Source organism: Pristis pectinata, chromosome 8, assembly GCF_009764475.1.
Source record: "Pristis pectinata isolate sPriPec2 chromosome 8, sPriPec2.1.pri, whole genome shotgun sequence".
Classification (NCBI taxonomy): domain Eukaryota; kingdom Metazoa; phylum Chordata; class Chondrichthyes; order Rhinopristiformes; family Pristidae; genus Pristis; species Pristis pectinata.
In genome coordinates this window covers 40,688,956-40,715,555 of record NC_067412.1, presented here as the reverse complement: position 1 = coordinate 40,715,555, position 26,600 = coordinate 40,688,956, and the positions used below count along the sequence as shown (strand labels likewise).

Genomic DNA, 26,600 nt, shown 5'->3' with positions numbered 1-26,600 from the left:
CTGATCCAATTTTGTGTTGGCTTAATTTCATTCAGTAACAAACCTGGCACAATCTATTCCAGGTAAAATTGATCTTTGCATGCTTACTGCCCAAAAAAAAATGCTCACTGGTTGATCCAGTTTATAGACTCAGATGCCTTTAATAAATGATGTTTCCTTTCACATAGTTTAAATGTTTATTGGCAGTCAAAGAATTACTTCATCTATTTTTCCCAACAGTGAAGAGCAGGCACTTTCAAATCTTTCTCACATTTTCTCTTAAACGTCATTAATCTTGAATGTAAAAACAGAAAGGTAAAAGGAACAGAGAGCAGGCAGGCATGGAGGGAGATGGGTTAAGGAGGGGAGGAGGTAGGAGGGTAAAGTGGCCAGGAGGAAGATGAGAGAGGGAGTGCAGAGATCAGTGAAGGCAGCAGTGGGCAGGGAAAGGTGCTGGAGAAGGCCAAGGGGAGAAATTCATGGTGGGGGGAAGAGGAGAACGGGTAAGGGAGGGAGAGGGTAAAAGGGAGACAGCAGCCACTGCTCTGCCTCTGCATTTCAGTTTCTGTTGGATTTGTGCCATTGATCCTCCTTGGATTACTTCGTTCATCGTCTGCCACTACCAATGGCCACCCCACAACTCAGTGACACTCTTCAGGAACTGAAGATGGCTGGCGTAGAGCTGCAGGTTCTTGTCAATGTCACACCACTGAACATCCTCAGCATCATCACCTGCATGTAGATTCAGGTCTCCCACACTGTTCCCTGGAAAGAGAGATTACATTACTACCAGAATTATTGATTAGGACCTCTGACACCAATTCCAACAAAAGCAAGAACTGTCTGATTTATGCATTTCACAGCCTCCAGCTGTCCCAAAATGCTTTAGAGCCAGTCCCCTCTAGGGCTTGTAGAAATCTGTTCCTCATCCTCAACTTTCTCCTCACATTTCTCACCTCCCTGCTCCTCCTCCCTTCCTTTCCCATTTCCAGCTCCCCCTTTCCATACATACCAGTATCATCATGGAAATTCACAGCCACTGTCTCTATCCAGGCACTGTCAGTATTTCGAGGATCATCCACATATCCTGCGTATATCTGGGTGAGAGTACAAGATGGGAGAGGATGATCTGGAGTGAGCCTGACAACAGTACACTTTGAGCCAAGGATACATACCAGGCATCAGCCGCTACCCTCTCACCTTTGTGCTGACACCAAACCCAACCCCAGAACAAACCCCAGCCCAACTACCCCACAAACCCCACACCATTCTACTCAAATCACTCACAACCTACTCCAAACCCCACACATCCACCACCTAGATCCCACCTCCCTACCCTAATACCACAGCCCAATTGTCCCACATCATCCACTTCACATGGCAACACCCCAACCCTATCCATCTTTGAGTCAGAGAGGTACAGCGCGGAAACAGATCCTTCAGCCCACCGACAATCATTTACACTAATCCTACATTAATCCCATTTTTTTTTTTATTATTAACCTAGAACAGAACATAGAACAGTACAGCACAGGATCAGGCCCTTCAGTCCACAAGCTCCTTTAAACTTTCTCCCTCTCATCTTAAATGCATGTCTTCTGGTACCTGACATTTCTACCCTGTGAAAAAGATTCTGACTGTCTACCCCATCTATGTCTCTCATAATTTTATAAACTCCTATCAGGCCTCCTCTCAGCCTCTGACGCTCAGGAGAAAACAATCCAAGTCTGTCCAACCTCTTTATAGCTCATACCCCCTAATCCAGGCAGCATTCTGGTAAAACTCTTCTGTATCCTTTCCAAAGACTCCACATCCTTTCTGTAATGAGGCAACCAAAATTGTACACAGTACTCCAAGTACAGCCTAACCAAAGTTTTATATAGCTGCAGCATGACTTCCTTACTCTTATACTCAATGCCCCAACCAATGAAGGCAAGCATGCCATACGCCTTCTTTACCACCCTATCTACTTGCATGGCCACTTTCAGGGAGCTATAGACTTGGACCCCAAGATCCCTCTGTGTATCAATGCTTTTAAGGGTCCTGCCATCAACTGTATACTTTCCCCTTACAATCTGATCTCCCAAGTTGCAACACCTCACAGTTATAGATATGAGTGGAAAAATGGCAGATAGAGTTTAATCTGCCATTTCTCTGCCCATATCTATAACATAGATCAATTATATGTAGGTAGGGAAATGGCAGATTAAACTCTATCTGCCATTTCTCCACCCCCATCTATAACTGATCTATATTCTGTTTCCTTTAACAGTGCTCTACACCGTCCACAACTCCACCAATCTCTGTGTCGTCTGTAAACTTACTAACCCACCCATCTACATTTTCATCCAAGTCATTTATATATATCACAAGCAAAGGAGGCCCCAGCACAGATCCCTGTGGAACACCACTGGTCACCAACCCACAGCCAGAATTGCACACTTCCACCACTGCCCTTTATCTTCTACAGGCAAGCCAATTCTGAATCCAAACTACCAAATCAGTGTGGATCCCATGCATTTTAATCTTCTAGATTGGCTTACCATGAGGGACCTTGTCAAATGCTTTACTAAAATCCATGTAGACCACATCTATTGCCCTACCCTCATCAATCCCCATTGTCACCTCCTCAAAAAACTCAATCAACTTTTTAAGGCATGACCTACCCCGCACAAAGCCATGCTGACTGTCCCTAATCAAGCCATGTTTTTCCAAATGTGCATAAATCCTATCCTAAGAATCCTCTCCAATAGCTTCCCTACCACTGATGTGAGGCTACTCGGCTTACAATTTCCTGGATTATCCCCAGTTCCCTTCTTGAACAAAGGAACAATTGCAGTCCTCCAGGACCTTGCCTGTTCCTAGTGCGAATGCAAAGATCTTCGTCAAGGCCCCAGCAATCTCCTCTCTTGCCTCTGTCAATAACCTGGGATATAACACATCATGCCCTGGGAACTTACCCACCTTGATGCTCTTCAAAAGACCCAGCACCACCTCCTTTTTGATCTCGAACTGTCCTCGCACATTAGCGTGCCCCACACTGCTCTCACTATCCCCCAATATCCATCTCCTTGGTAAATAGTGATGCAACGTTCTCATTTAGTATCTTGCACACATCCTCTGACTCCAAGCATAAATTCCCTCCTTTATCCTTGAGTGAACCTACGATCTCCCTAGTTATCCTCTTGTTTTTAATGCAAGTATAAAATGCCTTGGGAGTCTCTTTAATCCTGCTTGCCAAGGATAGTCCTTGGCCCCTTTTAGCCTTCCCAATCCCGTTTGCACTTTTTCCTGCTATCTTTATATTCCCCAAGGGCCCTGTCTGACTTTATTTTCCTAAACCTTATATTCTCCCCACATTTCCTTTAACTTTCCCCAGATTCGATCACTTAGGAACACACATAGAACAGTACAGCACTGGACAGGCCATTCGGCCCACAATGTTGCACCTATTTTGATGCCAATTTATAGTGTCTCTCTAAAAGCCTCTTAAACTCCTCCAAACTGCCTGCTTCCACTACTACCCCTGGTAACCCATTCCAGGCACCTACCACTCTGTGTAAAAAACCTGCCTCTCACATTGCCTTTAAACTTCCCCCTCTAACCTTAAAAGCATGTCCTCTGGTATTTGATATTTCTACCCTGGGGAAATGATTCTGACTCTCTACCCTGTCTATGCCTCTCATGATTTAAAAAACCTCGATCAGGTCTCCCTTCAGCCTTCGAAGCCTTAGGGAGAGCAGTCCAAGTTTGTCCAACCTCTCCTTATAGCTCATACCCTCTAATCCAGGCAACATCCTGGTAAACTTCTTCTGCACCCTTTCTAGTCTCCACATCCTTCCTATAATGGGATGACCAGAACTGCACACAATACTCCAAGTGTGGTCTGACTAAAGTTTTATATAGCTGCAGCATGACTTCCTTACTCTTATACTCAACACCCCTACCAATAAAGGCAAGCATTCCATACGCCTTCTTTACCACCTTATCCACTTGCGTAGCCACTTTCAGTGAACTATGGACTTGGACCCCAAGATCCCTCTGTACTTCAATGCTATTAAGGAGCCGACTATTAACTGTATAATTTCTCCTTTCATTTTACTTCCCAAAGTGCAACACCTCACACTTCCCCGGATTAAACTCCATCTGCCACTTCTCTGCCCATATCTGTAACTGATCTAGATCCTGCTGTATTCTTTGTTAGTCCTTTACACTGTCCACAACTCCACCAATCTTGGTGTCATCTGCAAACTTGCAAATCCGCCCATCTACATTTTCATCCAAATCATTGATATACCTCACAAACAACAGAGGTCCCAACACCGATCCTTGCGAAACATCACTGGTCACAGACCTCCGGCCAGAATAACAACCTTCCACCCTTACTCTCTGTCTTCTATGGGCAAGCCAGTTCCAAATCCACCTCCTGGATCCCATGCATCTTTATCTTCTGAATCAATCTACTATGAGGGACCTTATCAAATGCCTTACTGAAGTCCATGTAGAAAACATCTACTGCCTTACCCTCATCAAGCACCTTTGTCACCTCATAAAATTCAATCAGGTTTGTAAGGTATGACCTGCTCCGCACAAAGCCATGCTGACTGTCCCTAAACAGGCCATGCCTTTCCAAATGCGCACAAATCCAATCTCTAAGTATCCTCTCCAATAGCTTCTCTACCATTGACGCGAGGCTCACTGGCCTATAATTACCTGGATTATCCCTATTTCCCTCCTTGAATAAAGGCACAGCATTTGCTACTCTCCAGTCCTCTGGGACTTCGCTGGTTGCGAGTGAGGACACAAAGATCTTTGTTCAAGCCCCAGCAATCTCCTTGCTTGCTTCTTTCATTATTCTAGGATATATGCCATCAGACTCTGGGGACTTGTCCACCTTTTCAGGATACCCAGCACTAGCTCCTCCTTAATCTCAAGATGTCCCAGCACATTAGCATGCCCCACTCTGTTTTCACTATCTTCTAAATGCTTCTCCTAGGTAAATACTGATGTAAAGTATTCGTTTAGCACCTCAGCCACTTGAACTGACTCCAAGCACAAATTCCCACCTTTATCCTTGAGTGGATCCATCCTCTCCTTAGTTCTCTTTTTTTATGCAAGTATAAAATGCCTTGGGATTCTCCTTGATCCCGCTCACCAAGGATATTCCATGGCCCCTTTTGGCCTTCCTAATCACCTGCTTGAACACTTTCCTGTTATCTTTATATTACGCAAGGGCCCAATCTGATTTTAGCTTTCTAAGTTTTACGACTGCTTCCTTCTTTTTCCTAAGTTTAGGACCGCTGGGGTCATCCAAGGTTCCCCTACTTTATGATCCTTGTCCTTTCTCCTTACCAGAACATGCTGATCTTGAACTCTGATCAACTGGTCTTTAAGCAACTCCCACATGTCAGATGTGGACTTGTCCGACAGCAGCTGCTCCCAGTCAATGCCCTGTCTTATCCTGTCGTAATTTGCCCTCCCTCAATTTAGTACATTCCCGCAAGATCCAATCTTATCCTTACTCATACCTATCTTAAAACATAATGAGTGCGGTCACTATTCCCAAAATGTTCACTCACTATCAGGTCTGTCACCTGGCCTGGCTCATTTCCCAAAACTAGGTCCAGTATGTTCTCTCCTCTCGTTGACTCTCCACACAGTTTCAAGAACCCCTCTTGGATGCACTGAAGAAATCTGGCCCCAGAAAGTTCCAATCAATACTGGGGAAGTTAAAGTCCCCCACTATGACAACCCTGTTGTTTCTGCACCTTTCCATAATCTGTCTACATATCTGTTCCTCCACCTCTCAGTGGCTACTGGGAGGCCTACAGTATAATCCCATCAATGTAATCGCACCTATCCTGTTTCTGAGCTCCACCCAAATTGCTTCTGTGAATGAGCCCTCCAGTGTGTCCTCTCTGAGTACTGCTGTGACATTCTCCCTTATCAGTAGTGCAACCCCTCCACCTCTTTTACCCCCCATCACATCTAAAACAACAAAACCCTGGAACATTGAGCAGCCAGTCCTGTCCCTCACGCAACCAGGTCTCTGTAACGGCAACATCATAATTCCATGTTCTGATCCAGGTTCAAAGTTCACCCTCCTTACCCATAATACTCCTAGCATTGAAATAAACACATTTCAGCCCATCAGTCCCACCATGTTTATTAGCCTGTCCCCGTCCTTCCTTTCAAACTTACTTATCGGACCATCTTTCTTGCCCTCAACCCTACCACCTGTTGCCCTGCTGCTGTGGTTCCCATCCCCCTGCCACTCTAGTTTAAACCCTCCCGAGCAGCACTCATAAACCTCCCAGTGAGGATATTGGTTCTCCTTCAGTTCAGATGCAAACAGTCTTGTTTGTACAGGTTCCACCTGCCTGGAAGCCCAATGATTCATAAATCTGAAGCCCTCCCTCCCGCACCAGCTCCTTCGCCATGTATTGAACTGCACTGACCCGGTTACTGCTGCTGGCCTCTGAAAGGTCATCCCCCCCCCAACAGTATCCAAAGGGGTATGCCTTTATTGAGGAAATGGCCACACTGCTTACTCCCCTTACTTCTCCTGGTGATCACCCATCTATCTATAGCCTGCACCTGAAGTGTGACCACCTCACTCAAACTCTCACCTATGATGTTCTCAGCATCCCAAATGATCTCAGAGTACATCCAACTGCATCTCCACTCCTTCACCTGCTCTGTCAGGAGCTGCAGATGGGTGCACTTCCCACAGATATAGTCATCAGGGAGACTGTGAGGTTCCCTGACTACCCACATCTTGCAGGAGGAGCATGCCACTGCCCCAACTGCCATATTGTCTGCAGTAAGTCAAAGATCTTGGATTAACAGGAAAATAAAAACCTTACCTGCTCCTCTCCTATGACTTTTCACTGAAAGCCTCTTGAGCCAAAGCCTCAGAAATCACACTCCTACACTGGCCCATTCTCATAATGGCCGCTCCAAAATGGCCACTCCACTGGACCTTAACTTCCTTTTACGGGCCAAGTTGCCACAAACTTAGCCAATCAGAAACAAGGTTCACACATACGGCTCCTTTTTCAAGGCTCCCACTCTATGGGGAATGAAGGAATACCATGGGGAATTTACAGCAGCCAATTAACCTACCAACCCACATGTCTTTGGGACATGGGAGGAAACTGGAGCACCGGGAGAAACCCATGCAGTCACAGGGAGGACATGCAAACTCCACAGACAGCACTCAAGGTCAGAATTGAACCTGGGTATCTGGCAATGTGAGGCAGCAGCTTGAAATTCCCTTCCCCCACTTGCTACAACATCCCTCCCCCAAAATAGACAATCCAGGAACCCAGAGGAACCCAAATAATACAGATATTGCCCAATGCTGGCCCTAGATGTGTCTATCCCATCCCTGAAAGCACATGGCCCAGGAAACACAGACCCTGCCCCTGCTCACCTTCACGGCGTTCTCTTTGCTGAAAATGGCTTGGAACTGTTTCCTTATGCGATCCTTCTCACAGCGAGGGATCCTCAGAGAATTGAGCGCCTCTTCCCCAAACTCACGCTTCAGGGTGGTGGACGGGTGCTCGCCGGCATCCACCATGCCCTGCCGTGAAAGTGAATGACAATTAAAGTGAGCTTGCAAGTTAATGATCAATGCTTGGGGGGGGGGGGGGGGGGGGGGGGGTTGGAAGGAGCTAGATTAAGAGACACCAAACATCATTTTGTCTCTCTCTAATATGATCATTGATCTTTAAGTACACAGAAAGTTTCCTTACTACCTGCAATACTCACAAGAAGCCAACGAGACAGATGCTCAGGAAGGCTACAACATGGAGCCTCCAAGTTGATTCTCTCCTGTTTCAGTCTGAGTTGGGGTCCAGGAGCGTGTGCCAAAAACACTACTCCAAATCAAACTACCTGGTCCAGTGGCTTAGGGACTGGGAGAAGGGGGCACTTCACAACATACTACACTTAATTTCTGAGTTGAAGGGATCTTTGGTTGTTGGGCTGGGATTACTTGAGAATGAACCAAAGTAACGTGTACAATAAGATGGACTCTTGACCTCACAATCTACTTTGTTATGGCCTTGCACCTTATTGTCTGCTTGCACTGCACTTACTCTGTAACTGTAATGCTTTATTCTGCATTCTGTTACTGTTTTGCCTTGTGCTACCTCAATGCACTGTTGTAATGAAATGATCTGTAGGGATGGCATACAAAACAAAGTTTTGCACTACCTCGGTACATGTGACAACATTAAACCAATTTACCAACAAAACCCCAAACTTGTAGAGAGTGTTTAACATCGCAGAACATCCCTGGATACCGGACAGTCAGGGACAGAAAGTAGATCTGGATGCAAATGGTGGTAGGATTGAACAAAATGGAGAGTTGGTATCACATCAGAATAATTTAGTACCAGCCCCACTGCTGATGCTGAGATCTGGAGCAACAAACAATCTGCCAGAGGAACTCAGTGGGCTGAGCAGCTTTTTGGGGGAAAGGAATTGTTGATGTTTCGGGTCGAGACCCTGCATCTATACTGACGCAGGGTGTAGATCCAAAACGTCAGTAATTCCTTTCCCCTCCATAGATGCTGCTCGACCCACGGAGTTCCTCCAGCAGATTGATTGTTGCTCCAGGAAATTCTGGAAATACCCAGCTGGTCAGGCAGCATCTGTGGAGGCAGAAATTGAGAATGTTTCAGGCCGATGACCTCTCATCAGGACTTTGACTTTAATAGGGTTGCCAAACCCCCTGGATTGGTTGGGAGACCTCAGAAATTAAGGACTTGGCAAATGATCAGGGCTTTTTAAAAAAACTGTTAATTAAAGATTTCCCTTTCAAACTTTTATTTCTTAGACTCAGAAATATTGACATTGATGAAAAAGGCAGTTGAATGAGGTAAGTAACTGGTTGGGGGTCAGCAGGCCACAGTACTACAGACAGGTCAACGAACCAATGGCAGAATGGTGGGGGAGGAGCAGTGTTAGTTGGAGACAGGAGATGTGCTAAAACCTCCCAGAATATAACTACTTCTGGACCCAGGAGTGTATGGTCCTCATTGAAAATAGGGTTCTTACGTGGAGACACATAAATACAGCAACAGGAATCCTTTAAATTTGTCCCTCGGAAGTGTTTGTTTTTCATTGAGATATGATGGGGATGGCACAGTTTGTAGAGCCACTGTCCCACAGCTCCAGTGACCTGGGTGAAAGTTGTATGAAGATGTATGGTGAGATGTATCATTATTAATTGATTAAATCCATTATTCAAGAAGTATGTTGAAAGCTGACAAGCCCCCGCCCCACCTCCATGACTGGCTGAAGAAACATTAGGGAAAAAGAAGTTCAAACAAACAGAATCAATCAGGAGCTTGTGGAGTCTGTACTAGAAGGGAGCCAGTGTCCTGTTCATTGCTTCAATTATCATGGTGAGGCAAGATACGATGGTTAGCTCGTCTCTTCTCACCTATAGTCTTCTATCCTCATATCCTGTCACACCCAAGGTTGGCAAGAGCCCCAAGAGTAATGTGTGCAAGAGTAATGAGAATAGGGACTTGACAGGATTAGAGAGTGAGGTGAAGGAATAGACTGTGCAAGGATGGTGTGCTGTGCCACATGTTGTCCTCACCCCTGGAATCGCCCATTGCCCGCAATCCTTCCTCTTTATTGAAATGAACTGTAGGATGGGTTTGCCAGAAAGCTTGTGGATCACCTTTTCACCTCCTTCTCTCTTCCACCTGAAAGAGAAAAAATACGTCCTTCAGTTAGGAAGGAAACGAGAATGCTGAGAAGCACATCGATATTCACAGTGATAAAATAAGGAAGCTTGATTCACAGAGACAACTTGTAGGTTAAGAGGCTGAGGGTTCAGCTATCAGTTAACAAACATGCTCTTCTACTTTGTTCTAAATGGCATGAATTTTCAAGGAGTGGGCATGGGGAGGGGGGGCACGGGGAAGGCGGGGGGGTGCATCGGGAGGACGAGATGGGATGTGAAGACATTGTTTTCTGCTTCAGTGAGTTGTTACAATCCTGGTGTCTGAAAGGGCAGTGGAAGGAGATTTTGCCATAACTTTCAAGAAAGGAAAGTCGGTAACTATTTGCAGAAGAGAGATTTGCAGAGCTGAGGGAAGAATAGGGGTAGGGGACTGAATTAAAGTCTTTCAAAGAAACATACCCATGATAAGGAAGAAGAGAATTGTTGCTTCCCAAGTTGTTAAGTGTGCAAAATTTACCAAAAGTCTCAAAGGAAAGCAGCAAGAGCCAAGGATCCCCTGATTGCTCTCAAATATAATTTATGGGTGAGCATACATGGAGTATATGAGTCTTGGGTCTCTTCCCTCCTGATAGAATGGAACAAAATGTTAGGAGGGCTGTTCAATGTGCAATTGACAGAGACGAATTCCTACCCAATGATGTCTGCCCCCTGAAAGGGGAGAGAGACAATGAACAGATTGGACAAGGCACAAGATGAAGCTAATTTACAGCATCAAGAGACAGAGGCCATCTGCAACAACACTGCTGAGTAGCTGGTAAGGGTAAGGTTTACTGTTATTATTATAGATTTTTAAGTAGACTACAGCTAAGTAGGAAAAAAAACTATTTCAGATGGAGGGCATGGCGATGTGCTGCAGCTGCATGATGTGGGAGCTAGTGGACCCTGCTGTGGTGCACAGTGACCACATCTGCAGTAAGTGCAAGAGGCTGGAGGAACTTCAGCTCAGAATTGATGAGCTGGAGTCGCAGCCTCAAACACTGCGGAGCATCAAGGAGGGAGAGAGATATGTAGATGCTGTGCATCGGGAGACAGTCACCTCCCTTAGAGCAGGTACTACAAAAGGGCAGATAGAAGGGTGACTGTCAGGGGAGAGAACAAGAAAGGGAACAGGCAGACAGAGCAGCGGACTGCGGAGGCTGTTCCCCTCAATAACAGGTTTTCTGCTTTGGAAGCTGTTGAGGGGGATGACCTACAGGGATCAAGCGGTAGTAACCAGGTCTCTAGCACTGGGACTGGTCCTGCTGCTCAGAAGGGAAGGGAGGAGAAGAGGAGGGCAATAGCGATAGTGGACTCGATAGTCAGGGAAACAGACAGGAGGTTCTGTGGACGTGAGCGAGTATCCCGGATGGTATGTTGCCTCCCAGGTGCCAGGGTCCAGATGTCTCTAATCGGGTCCACAGCACTCTTGAGCAGGAGGGAATGCAGCCAGAAGTCGTGGTACATGTTGGTACCAAAGGCATAGGTAGGAAGGGGGATGAGGTCCTGAAAAGGGAGTTTAGGGAGCTAGGCAGAAGGCTGAAGAACAGGACCTCAAGGGTAGCTATCTCAGGATTGCTGCCAGTGCCACGTGATAGTGAAGGTAAGAATAGGAGGAGATGGCAGTTGAATGCGTGGCTGAGGAGTTGGTGCAGGGGGCAAAGATTTAGATTTTTGGATCATTGTGATCTCTTCTGGGGAAGTTGGGACCTGTACAGAGTGGATGGGTTACACCTGAACTTGAGGGGGACCAATGTCCTTGCAGGCAGGTTTGCTAGTGTGGTTTGGAAGGGTTTAAACTAGTTTGCGAGGGGGATGGGAACCAGAGGGATAGGTCAGTGGAAGAAGTGCATGGAGTAAAGTCAGATCTAACATATAGAGAGGGTTTGAGGAAGGAGAAGCAGAGTATAGGTTATATAAGAAAGGTGGATGGGCTAAAGTGCATTTACTTAAATGCAAGAAGTATCAGGAATAAGGGTGATGAACTAAGAGCCTGGATAAATACATGGAACTATGATATTGTGGCTCTTGCAGAGACTTGCTGCCACCAGGGCAGGAATGGATACTGAATATTCCTGGATTTCAGTGTTTTAAAAGGGATAGGGGAGAAGAGGAGGAGGGGTGGCGTTACTGGTCAGGGATACTATTACAGCTGCAGATAGGGTGGATAATGTAGAAGGATCCTCTCTAGAGTCAGTATGGGTGGAAGTTAGGAACAAGAAAGGAGCAGTTACTCTACTGGGAGTATTCTATAGGCCCCCAGGTAGCAGCAAAGATACTGAGGAGCAGATTGGGAGGCAGATTTGGAAAGGTGCAAGAATAATAGGGTTGTTATCATGGGAGACTTCAACTTCCCAAATATTGATTGGCACCTGCTTAGTACCAAAGGTTTAGATGGGGCAGAGTTTGTAAAGTGCATCCAGGATGGATTCCTGTCACACTATGTTGACAGGCCGACTAGAGGGAATGCCATATTAGATCTAGTATTGGGCAATGAACCGGGTCAGCTGACAGATCTATCGGCAGGTGAGCATTTGGGGGACAGCGACCACTGCTCCATAACCTTTAGCATTTTCATGGACAGGGATAGGAGTAGAGAGGACAGGAAGATATTTAATTGGGGAAGGGCAAATTATGAGGCTATAAGGCTAGAACTTGTGAGTGTGAATTGTGATGACATTTTTGAAGGGAAATGTACTATAGAGATGTGGTCGTTGTTCAGGGATCTCTTGCAGGAGGTTAGGGATAAATTTGTCCTGGTGAGGCAGAGAAGGAACGGCAGGGTGAAGGAACCATGGGTGACAAGAAAGGTGGAACATCTAGTTAGGAGGAAGACAGCATACATAAGGTTTAGGAAACAAGGATCAGATAGGCCTCTTGAGAAATATAGGGTAGCAAGGAAGGAACTTAAGAAGGGGCTGAGGAGAGCAAGAAAGGGACATGAAAAGGCCTTGGCGAGTAGGGTTAAGGAAAATCCCAAGGCTTTTTTCACTTATGTGAAGAGCAGAAGGATGACAGGAGTAAAGGTAGGACCGATTAGAGACAAAGGTGGGAAGATGTGCCTGGAAGCTGTCGAAGTGGGTGAAGTGCTCAATGAATACTTCTCTTCAGTATTCACCAAGGAGAGGGGCTTTGATGATGCTGAGGACAGTGTTGGTAAGGGTAATGTTCTGGAGCATGTAGATATCAAGAGAGAGGATGTGTTGGAGCTGTTAGAAAATATTAGGACAGATAAGTCCCCGGGGCCTGACGGAATATTCCCCAGGCTGCTCCGCAAGGCGAGGGAGGAGATTGCTGAACCGTTGGCTAGGATCTTTGAGTCCTCATTGTCCATGGGAATGGTACTAGAGGATTGGAGGGTGGCAAATGTTGTCCCCTTATTCAAAAAAGGTAGTAGGGATAGTCCAGGGAATTATAGCCCAGTGAGCCTTACGTCTGTGGTGGACAAGCTGTTGGAAAAGATTCTTAGAGATAGGATCTATGGGCATTTAGAGAATCATGGTCTGATCAGGGACAGCCAGCATGGCTTTGTGAAGGGCAGATTATGTCTCACAAGCCTGATAGGGTTGAGGAAGTGACCAGGAAGATTGATGAGGGTAGTGCAGTAGATGTGGTCTACATGGATTTTAGTAAGGCATTTGACAAGGTTCCACATGGTAGGCTTCTTCAGAAAGTCAGAGGGCATGGGATCCAGGAGGCTTGGCCATGTGGATTGAGAATTGGCTTGCCTGTAGAAAGCAGAGGGTTGTGGTGGAGGGAGTGCATTCAGATTGGAGGGCTGTGACTAGCAGTGTACCACAAGGATCAGTTCTGGGACCTCTACTTTTCGTGCTTTTTATTAATGACCTGGATGAGAGGGTAGAAAGGTGGGTTGGCAAGATTGCAGATGACACAAAGATCAGTGGTGTTGTGGATAGTGTGGAGGACTGTTGAAGATTGCAGAGGGACATTGATAAGATGCAGAGCTGGGCTGAGAGGTGGCAGATGGAGTTCAATCTGGAGAAGTGTGAGGTGGTACACTTTGGAAGGATAAACTCCAAGGCGGAGTACAAGATTAATGGCAGGATTTTGGGCAGTGTGGAGGAGCAGAGGGATCTAAGGGTTCATATCCACAGATCCCTGAAAGTTGCCCCACAGGTGGATAGGGTAGTTAAGAAAGCTTATGGGATGTTAGCATTCATAATTTGTGGGATCGAGTTTAAGAGCCGCGGGGTAATGATGCAGCTCTACAAAACTCTGGTTGGACTACACTTAGAATACTGTGTCCAGTTCTGGTTGCCTTATTATAGGAAGGACGTGGAAGCATTGGAAAGGGCGCAGAGGAGATTTACCAGGATGCTGCCTGGTTTAGAGAGTATGCATTATGAGGAGAGACGTAGGGCCTTACTCTTTGGGGAGAAGGAGGATGAGAGGAGACATGATAGAGGTATACAAAATATTAAGAGAAATAGAATGAGTAGACAGCCAGCACCTCTTCCCCAGGGCACCAATGCTCAATACAAGAGGGCATAGCTTTAAAGTAATGGGTGGGAAGTTCAAGGGAGATATCAGAGGAAGGTTTTTACCCAGAGAGCGGTTGGGGCATGGAATGCGCTGTCTGGGGCGGTGGTGGAGGCAGGTACGTTGGTCAAATTCAAGAGATTGCTAGATAAGCATATGGATGAAGTTAAAATAGAGGGATATGTGGGGGGTGGGGGGGAAGGGTTTAGATAGTTTTTAGGCGAGGTTTAAAGGTCGGCACAACATTGTGGGCCGAAGGGCCTGTACTGTGCTGTACTTTCTATGATACCAGTTGAATGGAAGAGTGATTGCTCCTTTTCTCTCACTGAGTCCAAGTAGTTCTGAAAGAGAGCATCACTGCTCTTTCATCCCTGGGACTCTAGGTTCAAATTAAAACCAGCTGACAGATTTTCTCATTTAGTTATCACGATGACCATCTCTTTCTGATTGTTGTTATCAGTTGGTGCAGCTAGCTGAATCCATATCTACCACTCCATTTCCACAGTACTGGGTGTTGGTCAAGAAGTGTTGAGTTCAAATCCCAGTTGCCAGTGCCAAAGTTAGACTGGCAGTGGAGTTGCAGGGGAGCGTTGAAAAACTTTAGGTGCAATCCTTCAGATGAGATGTAAAAGTGAGGCACTCTCAAATGGATGTCAGAGATTCCACAACATCACTTCAAACTGAAGTCCTCCTTGTATGTTATTGGGGAATATTTATTTCTCCACCAACACCATTAAAAGGAAAGGTTATTAAGTTATTACAAACTCACATTCATGTGATCTTGCTAGGTATGCTCTTGTCACTGCACACTGTAACAGCAACTGACTATTCAAAAGCTCTTCACTGTCTGGAGAACAGAGCTGTGCTGAGGTGGTGAAAGTTGCAAGTCTTTCTTTCAGTGCATGGATCGAGTTTAGTTCCTTCTGCATCTCATTGGCATACAGGTGCTGATCAGATGGGTTGGCATGTTGAATCCACTGTCTATGTGTGATTACAAATCCAGAAAGCAGTGAGGGAGTACTGCACTGTCAGACAAGAGCCCGTCTGTTCCCTCAGCTGGATATATATTACAAAAATCACATGGTACCATATTGAAGAACAGGAAAATTATCTCTGTTGACCCGGCCAACATTTATATCTGACCAACATCACAGAAGCCAGATTACAGGTCCTCCCTGAATTTCAAAGATCCAACTTACAGACACCCCATATATAAAAACAAGCATTTGAGAGACCAGCAGGATGGATTTGCCAGCTGCAGTGGGAACAGGGCATTTCCACGCACCTTCTCTTCTCACCCCATCCCCGAGCCACAACAATCGGGGGCTTGGTGGAGCCAAGCAGACTGGGAGCCCTGAGCAGACTTGCTCACTCACTGAGTCGGTGAGACCAGCTAACAGCCATTTTTCGTGTGCCTGCTCATTCTTGTCACAGCTGTTTCTACGATCCTCTCCCACACACTGTTTCTGTTCATTTCAGATTAACAAACTGTTCTCATGAACAGAACCCTGTTGTAACTGGGAGACTGCCTATATCTCGTTAACAAGTATTCATGGGAGCTTGCTGTGTGTAAACTGGTTGTTGCACTTCATACAACAATGACTGCATTTCAAAAGTAAAAGCTGTAAAGTACTTTGGAACATCCTGAAGGGGATGAGGAAGTTTCTTTATGGCTGCAAGTGTTCCTTTACTTACCGTGTAACAATAGGATCAGCAGCATGGTTTGGACCCCACTTTCCCAGCAAGCCTCGAGAAATCATTCCTGTTCTTCCCATTGGATTCCTAGGAATAACAGCAAGAGCCATTGAAACCTTGGTTCTCCTCACTGATAAAGCATGAAACCAGCATGGATAGACTGAGAGGCACTCTTCACATCATATGCCTCGACCTTGATACAGTTTTCAGTGTGTTTGTGTGCAGTGGTTTTACAAGCTCAGGAGCATAATTGCATGCAAGGCAAAATGTGTTACTGTGGAAGTGGACCCAGATGGTATTGGGTCAGCATGACTATAAGTTTTAGATGTACTTCTCAGTCACTTTAAATTATCCATATCTCTGCCGTGCTCCAAAGATTTTTTTCTTAATTTATAGGAAGTGGGCATTGCTGGATGGGTCTCCATTTACTTATCAACCCAAAATGCCTCAAGAGTCTTTCTGGGCCATTTAAAAGGACAGTTAAGAGTCAACCAGATCACTCTGGGGCTGGAATCACACATTGGCTCGATGTGTTGGGTCTTTAATGAGAATCAGCTAATTCAATGGTCACCATTTTCGCTTCTGATTGATTTAATACTTGAATTTAAATGTTGCTGCTATCACAGTGGGATTCTGATCAATAGCTCATAACTGTGTACTGGTCCAATAACTTAACCACTTGGCTACTGTCTCCTATATTCTATTATGATGCCATTGAATATTTATGAAACTTCAGTGAGTTCAGTTTTCAATCTTCCCTTTAGAGTGGTAGACTTTCTTCCTTGTTCATACCCCTTAGATGAGGCACTGATAACTGCTGTTTTACTGTGCCCTGATGAAGGCATGTCCATTTGTTTGTGCTGATATGCCAATCAATACTGAGAGGCTGAGTCTATGTTTTAGCATAATCTCTGGAGACTAATACTCTGCAGCACTGATCGGAGTGAGATTACCTTTATAAACTGCACTGCTAGACATCTCTACACAAGCATTGACAAGCCTATTATTACTCCCAAGCACAAGCCCAGGTCTTCCTGTGATAATTCTGCACAGTTGACCGTTATAATTTTCTCCATAATACTCAGAGTCAGCTTCCAGTTTGTTGTTCACTTGAACTCTGACATAAACTCTCTGCAAACCATTAATTCCATTGTCTGGCCTAACTATTTATTTAACCATTTGTTCCCAAGGCCCATGTTTTGTGCCCATTCTCAATTGCCTACAAGTTCTGGTCAACACTTAATTCTCAGCTAACATTACTGATATCAGATAAAACACATTGAAACACTTGAGGTAATAAAAAGTGTTATACAGTATATATGCCAGTCATCCTGAGGCACAGCCCACAAGTGTGGGTTGACTTCTGGTACATCACCTGATTAATTATTATCTTCAGACAATTCGACTGTGGAAGTCAGAGTTCAATACAATCTAACCACGCAAATACCACACCTTCACATCTCTGAAGGGAGTATCTATACAGAAATTAGTACTGGAAGCCTTAACAGATTACCTCCATTCCCTACTTCACCTGTATCCCTGACACCTAGCACTGTTCTCTAACACCAGCATATTTGAAATGAGAACCTTAGCAAAGAGTAAGGAGAAAACCTTTGATTGTTTTATAAATGAGTGGATGTTAGAATTATACAAATGAAGGCACAGTTATCAACAGTTATGAGGAGAGGTAACACTTTTTTTTTATTATTTCCATTTATACAGCTTCATTAATTTACTAAAATGACCAGATGCATTTGACAGCAGATTATCAAACAAAATTTGTTTCTAAGCCAGATAGGAGGTATTAGAGCAGGTAACAAAGCTTTGTCAAAGAGATAGGTTTCAAGGAGGAGAGGGAGATGGAGAAGTTTGGGGCAGCTGAGGACACAGCGGGCAATGAATGAAGCAATTAGGACCGGAGTGAGCAAACTTCGAGGACGTCACAGGTTGTCACTGCTCGGAATCTCACAAGCTCATCCTCCAGTTGAAACAAACCAGTAGAATCAGTACTCACCGGGGAAGGTTGTCCTTATCCAGCTCATACACTCCCAGGTAGCTCCTTCGATCAATTCGCCCATCCAATTCATTGAAGCGTGGAGCATGTTTCAGTTGGTCACTCTCCCTGTGTCACAAACAATATGATAGTGAGAGAAATCTGTCGTCTTCAGGCCAAGTATTTATTTTATTCTGTGTGTTGTGTTGTTGTTAACACCGATCACAAGGCAACTCCATAAGCACTGTGGTGCAGCACAGAGCGAGGGGTGGCACATCAATATAACTTCTCATAAGAGCAGAAGTTGGGCTTGGCAATTTGGCTCCTCAAGCCTGCCTTACCATTCAATAAATTCTTGGCTCCACCTCAGCTCCATTTTCCCCACACTGAGCCAGTATCTCTTGACTCACTTAATATCTATAAATTTATCAATCTCTGTCTTGAATACATCAGTGACCAAGCCTCCAGAGCCCTCTTGGATGCAACATTCCTAAGATTCACAACACTCTGGGTAATTTAATTCCTTCTCACTCAGGTCATTAAGTCCTGGAGATTTATCTACTCAGTCACATCACTAGTTGTTTACTCATGCTATCTTTTTTGTGCCCTCGTTCACTCCAGAACAGTCGTTCACCACCACTTCTTGGGAGCATTCAGTGTCTTCTTCCTTGAAAGATAAAATTTCAATTTCTTTACTTTTTTTCCAACTATATGATTTCTCCTGTCAGCAAGTGTGTAAGGGACCCACTGTATCCAATCATTTCCTTTTCACATATCTACAGAAACTCACATAGTCTCCATTTTCCCAAATACCCTCCCCAACCCATCCAACGTTACCTAAAATCAGGGTCGGCCCATTCAGGCCCAGCCTTGACACACTCTGCCGTGTAGTCCACTGGATCATATTCTGCCCACTCTCTGCTCCAGCTGACGTTATCATCGTGGACAGGGAACCGCTTGACCTGCGACCCTGGGTATGGTGAGCTTCGTGCCTTGACGTGAATCATTGGTGTCTCTGTATGGCGAAGCGTGGCAGGACACACTGGGTAAAATTCAGGCAGGCACCAAATGGACTGGAGGAGGCAGGAACTGAAATGGAAACACTTTAACATTAGGAGTTTGCTTCCTGAGGAAGCCAACCACTCACAATCCAACTCTCCTCAAGGTGCACGTTGCATAAAGTATGTCTTTGGCTGTGATATACTTTAGGAATAATCTGGATTTGAAAAGCACAGCATAAGTGCAAATCTTTTCCTTGTTACATCCCAGCTTTTAGGCAATTAAATTCTCCACATATTCCCAACATTACCTGAGAGGCTCAGTTTATCTCACGTGCATCCCTTGCTGCAACCTTTAGTAACACTCACGTACTCCTGTGCTTCTCTCCAACTTCTGGATATTCATGCTGCATTACTTACAACCAATATTTCCTCTGATCAGTTGTCTAGTATAATTGCCAGTGTTCTGGCCCACCCTGATCTTTGTGGACCGAGAGGCTGCCAGCAATCGATCTCTGTGGCTGGTGTTGGCTGCTCTTAGTGACTTAAAATACAGCAACACAGCAGCCTATTCTGTGTGATTCCATTATTATCTCTGGTTAACATGACCAATCCTTGCATGACTTTGAGAGTTTCTTGCAATGAAGTCAAGAAGTGAAACTGGTCAGCAGAAACAAAAATTTGACAGAACAAAAAAGATTGACTCACTTCCTCCAATCTAAAAGCACTCAGACATTTAAAGAGACTTCTTGCATTGTGGCTGTTTAGCAATTTTTAAAAATAAACCATCCAGTTCTATCTTGAAGTGCCAGGTGATGCAAGGTGCAGTCAACTAGCAGGCTGCAAGTTATCTGGTAACTCAACAATAGTGTGCATCAAGGCTGTTCAGCCAAGGAAAGCATCACTGTCAGTTATGGCCAAGTGAGTAGTACCCTCAGCTCACAGTCAATACTTCATGGCTTCAAGTCCTGTCTGTGCAGAACCGAGAAAAAAAATCCTACATCACCTCTTTGAAGAGGAACTGGAGAGTTCACCCTGCTTAATATTTATCCCATGACTAAAGTCACTACTGCAGATGATCTGATCATTATTACATTGTTGTTTGCTGGATCCAGTTGTAAGGAAATTGGCTGTTCTGTTCCTCAAATTGCAATAGTGATTACAATTCAAATACTCTTCACTAGTTACTCTGAAAGGGAAGTGAAAGGAGTTGTAAAAATACATTATGCTTCTTTCATGAACCAGGGTCCTGTCTGCACATGGTGTATTTTGCTGCATGGGGTAGATGTTGGGTGAAAAATCTTGGTTTGGTTAACCAGTAGTCTTAGCTCCTCCTTATTGTACTACCTTACTTCTTGCATAAGAATGTAAAAAAATAGATGCAAGAGTAGGCCATTTGGCCCTGCTCCACCATTCATCAAGCTTCTATCACCTACCTCCAGAACATTTCCCTGCACTATTCCCCATATACTTTAATATCCAGAAATCTATTGATCAGTGTTTTGAATTAACTCAACAACTAAACCTCTACAGTCGTGAGGATAGCAGAATTCCAAAGGTTCACCTCCAAGTGATCGCTTCTCTTCATTTCAGACCTAAATGTCTACATCTTGTTCTGAGATTCTGACCCTTGGTCCTAGAGCCCTCAGGTGGCAAAACGTCTTTCTTGAATTTAGCCTGTCAAACCCTTTAAGCATTTTGTAAGTTTCAATGAGATCATCTCGCATTCTTCCAAACACCACTGAATACAAACTTAGTCTACTCAATCTCTCCTCAAGTAGCAAACCTCTCATTCCAGGGTCAAGCTTGATGAGTATTTACTCCCTCTATGGCAAATGTATCTTTTTTTTAACCTAAGGACATAAAAACCATAGAACCATAGAAAAATACAGCACAATACAGGCCCTTCGGCCCACAATGTTGTGCCGACCTTCCAACCACACCTAAGACTATCTAACCCCTTCCTCCCACATATCCCTCTATTTTAAACTCCTCCATATGCTTATGTAACAATCTCTTGAACTTGACCAACGTATCAGCCTCCACCACCACCCCAGGCAGTGCATTCCATGCACCAACCACTCTCTGGGTGAAAAACCTTCCTGATATCTCCCTTGAACTTCCCACCCATTACCTTAAAGCCATGCTCTCTTGTATTGAGCATTGGTGCCCTGGGAAAGAGGCGTTGGCTGTCCACTCTATCTATTCCTCTTAATATTTTGTATACTTCTATCATGTCTCCTCTCATCCTCCTCTCCAATGAGTAAAGCCCTAGCTCCTTTAGTCTCTCCTCATAATCCATACTCTCTAATCCAGGCAGCATCCTGGTAAATCTCCTCTGCACCTTCTCCAATGCCTCAACATCCTTCCTATAATGAGGTGACCAGAATTGGACACAGTACTCCAAGTGTGGTCTAACCAGAGTTTTGTAAAGCTGCATCATTACTTTGCGGCTCTTAAACTCCCATATCCCATGACTTATGAATGCTAACATCCCATAAGCTTTCTTAACTACCCTATCCACCTGTGAGGCAACTTTCAGGGATCTGTGGATATGAACCCCCAGATCCCTCTGCTCCTCCACACTGCCCAAAATCCTGTCATTAACCTTGGACTCTGCCTTGGAGTTAGTCCTTCCAAAGTGTACCACCTCACACTTCTCTGGATTGAATTCCATCTGCCACTTCTCAGCCCAGCTCTGCATCCTATCAATATCCCTCCGTAAGCTTCAACAGTCCTCCACACTATCCACACACCACCGATCTTTGTGTCGTCTGCAAACTTGCTAACCCACCCTTCCACCCCCTCATCCAAGTCATTAATAAATATCACAAAAAGTAGAGGTCCCTGTGGGACACCACTAGTCACAGCCCTCCAATCTGAATGCACTCCCTCCACCACAACCCTCTGCTTTCTACAGGCAAGCCAACTCTCAATCCACACGGCCAAGCCCCCCTGGATCCTTGGCCTCTGACCTTCCGAAGAAGCCTACCATGTGGAACCTTGTCAAACGCCTTACTAAAATCCAGGTAGACCACATCCACTGCACTACCCTCATCAATCTTCCTGGTCACCTCCTCAAAGAACGCTATCAGGCTGGTGAGGCAAGATCTTCCCTTCACAAAGCCATGCTGGTTGTCCCTAATTAGTCCATGTTGCTCTAAATGCTCATAGATCCTATCTCTTAGAATCATTTCGAACAGCTTACCCACCACAGACGTAAGGCTCACTGGTCTGTAATTCCCTAGACTATCCCTACTACCTTTTTTGAATAAGAGGACAATATTCACCACCCTCCAATCCTCCAGTACTATTCCCGTGGACAATGAGGACTCAAAGATCCTAGCCAACGGTTCAGCAATCTCCTCCCTCGCCTCACGCAGCAGCCTGGGGAATATTCTGTCAGGCCCCGGGGACTTATCTGTCCTAATATTTTCTAACAGCTCCAACACATCCTCTCTCTTGATGTCTACATGCTCTAGAACATGTGGCTATTACAGAGACATGGCTGACACCAGGGCAGAAATGGATATTGAATATTCCTGGTTTCCAGTGTTTTAAAAGGGATGGGGCAGGGGCAGGGAAGAGAAGAGGAGGAGGAGGGGTGGCGCTACTGGTCAGGGACACTGTTACAGCTGCAGAAAGGGTGGATAATGTAGAAGGATCCTCTCTAGAGTCAATATGGGTGGAAGTTAGGAACAAGAAAGGAGTAGTTACTCTACTGGAAGTATTCTATAGGCCCCCCGGTAGCAGCAGGGATACTGAGGAGCAGATTGGGAGGCAGATTTTGGAAAGGTGCAAAAATAACAGGGTTATTATCATGGGAGACTTCAACTTCCCAAATATTGATTGGCACCTGCTTAGTGCCAAAGGTTTAGATAGGGCAGAGTTTGTTAAGTGTGTCCAGGACAGATTCCTGTCACAGCACACAAACTGTACACAATTCTCCAGACTCAGTCTCACCAAAGGCCCTATATAATTGTAGAAAGACACCTTTACTCCTGGACTCAAATCCTCTCATGATAATACCAACATATCATTTGCCTTCCTAATTCCTTCCTTTACCTGCATATTTACTTTCAACAATTTGTGTACAAGGTCACTGAAGTCCCTTTTTTGAACATCTACATTACCCATTATCCTGCTTCTTTGTTTTGTGCACATTATAATGCAACTTCCAAGTTCTCTCCCACCCACTCAGCTTGTCTATATTCCCTTGAAGTCTCTTTACATCCTCTTCCTACTGACAATCCCCTTGTTTTTGTATCACTAGCAAACATGCAAAGATGGCATTTGATGTCCTTAGCCAAATAGTTGACGTAGATTGGGAAGGGCCAAAATCCAAGCAGTGATCTGCATAGTACCCCAATAGTCACAGCCTGACAACCGAAGATCCATTTTATTCTCCCCTCTGCTTTTAAGCCCAATAACTAATTCTCAATCCATGTCAGTAAATCACTACCATTTCTGTGTTCTAACCTTGTTGACCAACCTCCAGCATCAGACCTTGTCAAAGTCCTTCTGAAAATTCAAAATATCTCCTGGTTTTCCACTTATCCATCCTACTGAATACATAGAGAAAGGACTCCAGGAGATTAGTCAAATATTCCTTCAGGGATCCATGCTGACTTTGCTCAGTGCTGTTATTCTTTTTGAGATGCTCTGATATTACATTTTCCATTATAGATTCCTTATGATGGATATTAGACTAATACAACGGAAACTACAGCCAACTGCAAACTCATCACTCTCACACCATGCTATAATTACGTGTCTAAGCACAGCTGGAACTAAATCTGCAACCTTTTGGTCTGGGTAGCTTCACTAAATGAAACAGGATCATCAAGTCACTAAAGAGTTATGAGGATTAAACAGAATCAAAAAAGTTGTGGTAATCTTATACGAAGAAGTCAGGTCCAACTTTTCCCACACAGGATAGTGGGTATGTGGAATGAGCCATCAGGGGAAGCAGTAGAGGTGAGTACAATTACAACACTGAAAAGATATTTGAACAGGTTCATGAATAGTAAAGGTTTAGAGGAATATGGTCCAAATGAAGTCAAATGGGACTAGCTCAGGTAGGCACCTTGGTTGGCATGGACAAGTTAGGCTAAAGGGCCTGTTTCCATGCTGTATAACTATGATTTGAGTTAACACATCACAGCAACACATAATTGATGCTCAGTTACAGTGGTGCACTCTCACATGCCCTTTGCTCCACTCTACCCCAGTGCCTGATCTGGGAGGGTACAGAACCCTCAGAGGAACCCAGGATTCAGCTGAGAGTGGAGCTCAGGTGTGGTGTCCCTTAGCTCCAGCAGCTTTCAGGTGTGACATCTGCATGACTGTGAGAGGCATCCAGCCATAGTGTCCTCTGGGTGTGCAGTTGGGATTCAGGAGTGGGGTTCTGGTATGTTCCCTCATATCTGAGAGAGTGGTTCAGGTGTGGTCACTCTCATGTCTGGTAGTGAGGGAATAGGAGCAGGAGTGGGCCATCTGGCCCCAGGATCCTACTCCGATTTTCAATAAACTTATGACTGACCTTTTACTGTATTGCCACTTCCTGCAGTAAATCTCATTCCTCAATATCCAAAAACGTATGAACTCAGTCTGGAATGTACTCAGCGATTAAGCCGCCACAACTTTCTTGGGTAGAGAATTCACCACCCTCTGCATGAGGACATTTCTCTTCATCTCAATCATGAAAGGCTGACCCCTAATTTTGAGTCCATGACCATGGTACCAAACACGAGCCAAGGGAAATGCCAACTCAACACCACCCTATGGAGCTCCTTGAAGGACTCCAGACTTGGAAACAACATTCCAGCTGTGGCTTCACTAGGGCCCTATATAATCAGAGAAAGGCATCTGTGCTGTTGGACTCAGAATTTCTTGTATTATTGGCCAACACATCATTTCTATTTCTCTGAAGAGAAATTCCTTTCAATCTTATCACCATTTAAGAAAAAGATTACCTCACATTTTTTCACAATATATTCCATTTGGCAAGGCCTTACCCATTCACTTAACTTATGCATACATTTCTGAAGCCTATCTGTATCCTCCTTAAGGCTCATACTGTCACCTAGCTTTGTATCATGGGCAAACTTGGATATACTGCACTGGGTAAACTCTTCCAAATCATTGATATAGTTTGTGAGCGGCCTGGGTCCCAGCACTGATCCCAGTGTGGCCACACTAGTCAGTCTCCCATTTCATAAATGACCCATTTATTCCCAACATCTGTTTTCCGTCCATTAACCAGTTCTCAATACAGGCCATCTAATTTTGTTTAATACCCTTATCAATGGCCTTCTGAAAGTCTAAATGCACCATAATCAACTGGTTTTACCTTATGTCATGTGTGTTAGAATTTTTTTGAGGTTTTAACTGATTTGTCAAACAGGATTTCCCTTATACAAATCCATGTTGGTTTCACACAATCCTATTATTATTTCCCAGTTCTTATTACCACTTAATGATGATTCCAACATTTCTCCATCACTAATGTCAGGTAACTTGTCCACAATTCCCTCCTTTCTCTCTCCATCCTTTCTTAAGGAATGTTGTTACATGTGCTACTTTCTAATCTAAGGGGACCATTGTAGAACCCATGATATTTTGGAAAATGGCAACCAGTGCATCCACCATCTCCAAAACCCTGGGGATTTATCACCTCTCCGTTCTGTTAAGATCGCCAATGCTTTATTTTCAATAATGCTAATTTCTTTCAGCTTCTCTTCACTCTCAACCTGTAGTTCTCCATTATTTTTAGAAAGTTTGCCATGTTTTCTTCTATGAAGACAAGCATAATATATTTAATTTGTCCCCTATTTCCTTATTCCACAAAATAATGCCTCCTATCTCAGTCTAAAGGACCTACTTTACAAACCCTGAGGCTTACTTTTTTTTGCTGGCAAACTTCTCAGTCTTTTCCTTTGATCAAAAACACACCACTTTAACTTCCCTTGATAGCCACAGCTGGGCCACTTTCTTTAAAAGGATATATATTATGTAAACTATGCACTAATTCATTAAAAGTTAATTATTTGTGGTTTACTATCATAACCTTTAAAGTAGTTTCCCAAACTACCATAGCCAGCTCACAGTTTATGTCTTCATAACATACTTTATTCGACATTAAGTTTCAGATTGAACTAAATCACTTCAACTTTTACATTAAAAATATTCACAAGAGTCATTGTACCTGTGATTTATCCACATGGAGCATATGATGGCAGAATAGAACATACGCAGCCACATTGTCCGATCCTCGGTATTTGTTTACACGTGTCAATCACTATCTTTGCTCACACACCACAATCACAATACACACTCATCATGTCAACAGCCCACAATTTCACCATTTCCCTCATGCAATGGTTACACTCACCTTCACCACACATTCTCCATCACAGAACAATATTCCCATTCACCTCTTGCTCACATTTATAGTCTTCATCTCCAAATCTCTGCTCCGCCCAGCGTCCTGCTTCACACTGACACCATGAACCCCACACCGCTGCTCACACAGAGACCCCTCACAACTCCCGCCCCAGCGCCCCGCCCACTCGCTCTCCACACGCAACCCTTCCTCGAACGCGCTGACGTCAGCACCAACACCACCCAGTGCGCGGGAGCGGACCAATCAGTAGCGGAGCCCGCTGCGTGGCGGGCGGTGGGTCGGCGCAGT

At 44.7% G+C, this 26,600-nt stretch overlaps 1 protein-coding gene across 3 annotated transcripts; it reads right to left on the bottom strand.

Moving 5' to 3' along the window:
• Positions 1–179: 179 nt before the first annotated feature.
• LOC127573865 (ADP-ribose pyrophosphatase, mitochondrial-like) lies at positions 180–26,497 on the bottom strand. 3 transcript variants are annotated; one of them, XM_052022414.1, is made up of 8 exons: positions 26,115–26,497; positions 18,747–18,998; positions 17,931–18,038; positions 15,917–16,003; positions 9,596–9,704; positions 7,415–7,564; positions 992–1,076; positions 180–744 (listed from the first exon to the last, which is right to left on the bottom strand). In XM_052022414.1, exons 1-8 carry the CDS (start codon positions 26,168–26,170, stop codon positions 599–601), a joined length of 993 nt encoding a protein of 330 aa, XP_051878374.1. In that variant the 5' UTR covers positions 26,171–26,497; the 3' UTR covers positions 180–598. The 3 variants fall into 3 exon arrangements, with proteins under 3 accessions (XP_051878374.1, XP_051878376.1, XP_051878375.1); XM_052022416.1 differs by having other exon boundaries at positions 26,355–26,459; XM_052022415.1 differs by having other exon boundaries at positions 26,301–26,450.
• Between the last annotated feature and the right edge of the window lie 103 nt (positions 26,498–26,600).

What these genes read in the sequence shown, in the direction of transcription:
- LOC127573865 (XM_052022414.1), bottom strand. Translation starts at nt 26,170, where the DNA reads ATGTGGCTGCGTATGTTCTATTCTGCCATCATATGCTCCATGTGGATA. An exon ending in GATAAGGACAACCTTCCCCG is followed by an intron (nt 16,004 to 17,930) that starts GTGAGTACTGAT and finishes TGTTATTCCTAG; the next exon opens with GAATCCAATGGGAAGAACAG. An exon ending in GCAAAGAGAACGCCGTGAAG is followed by an intron (nt 1,077 to 7,414) that starts GTGAGCAGGGGC and finishes ACTCTCACCCAG; the next exon opens with ATATACGCAGGATATGTGGA.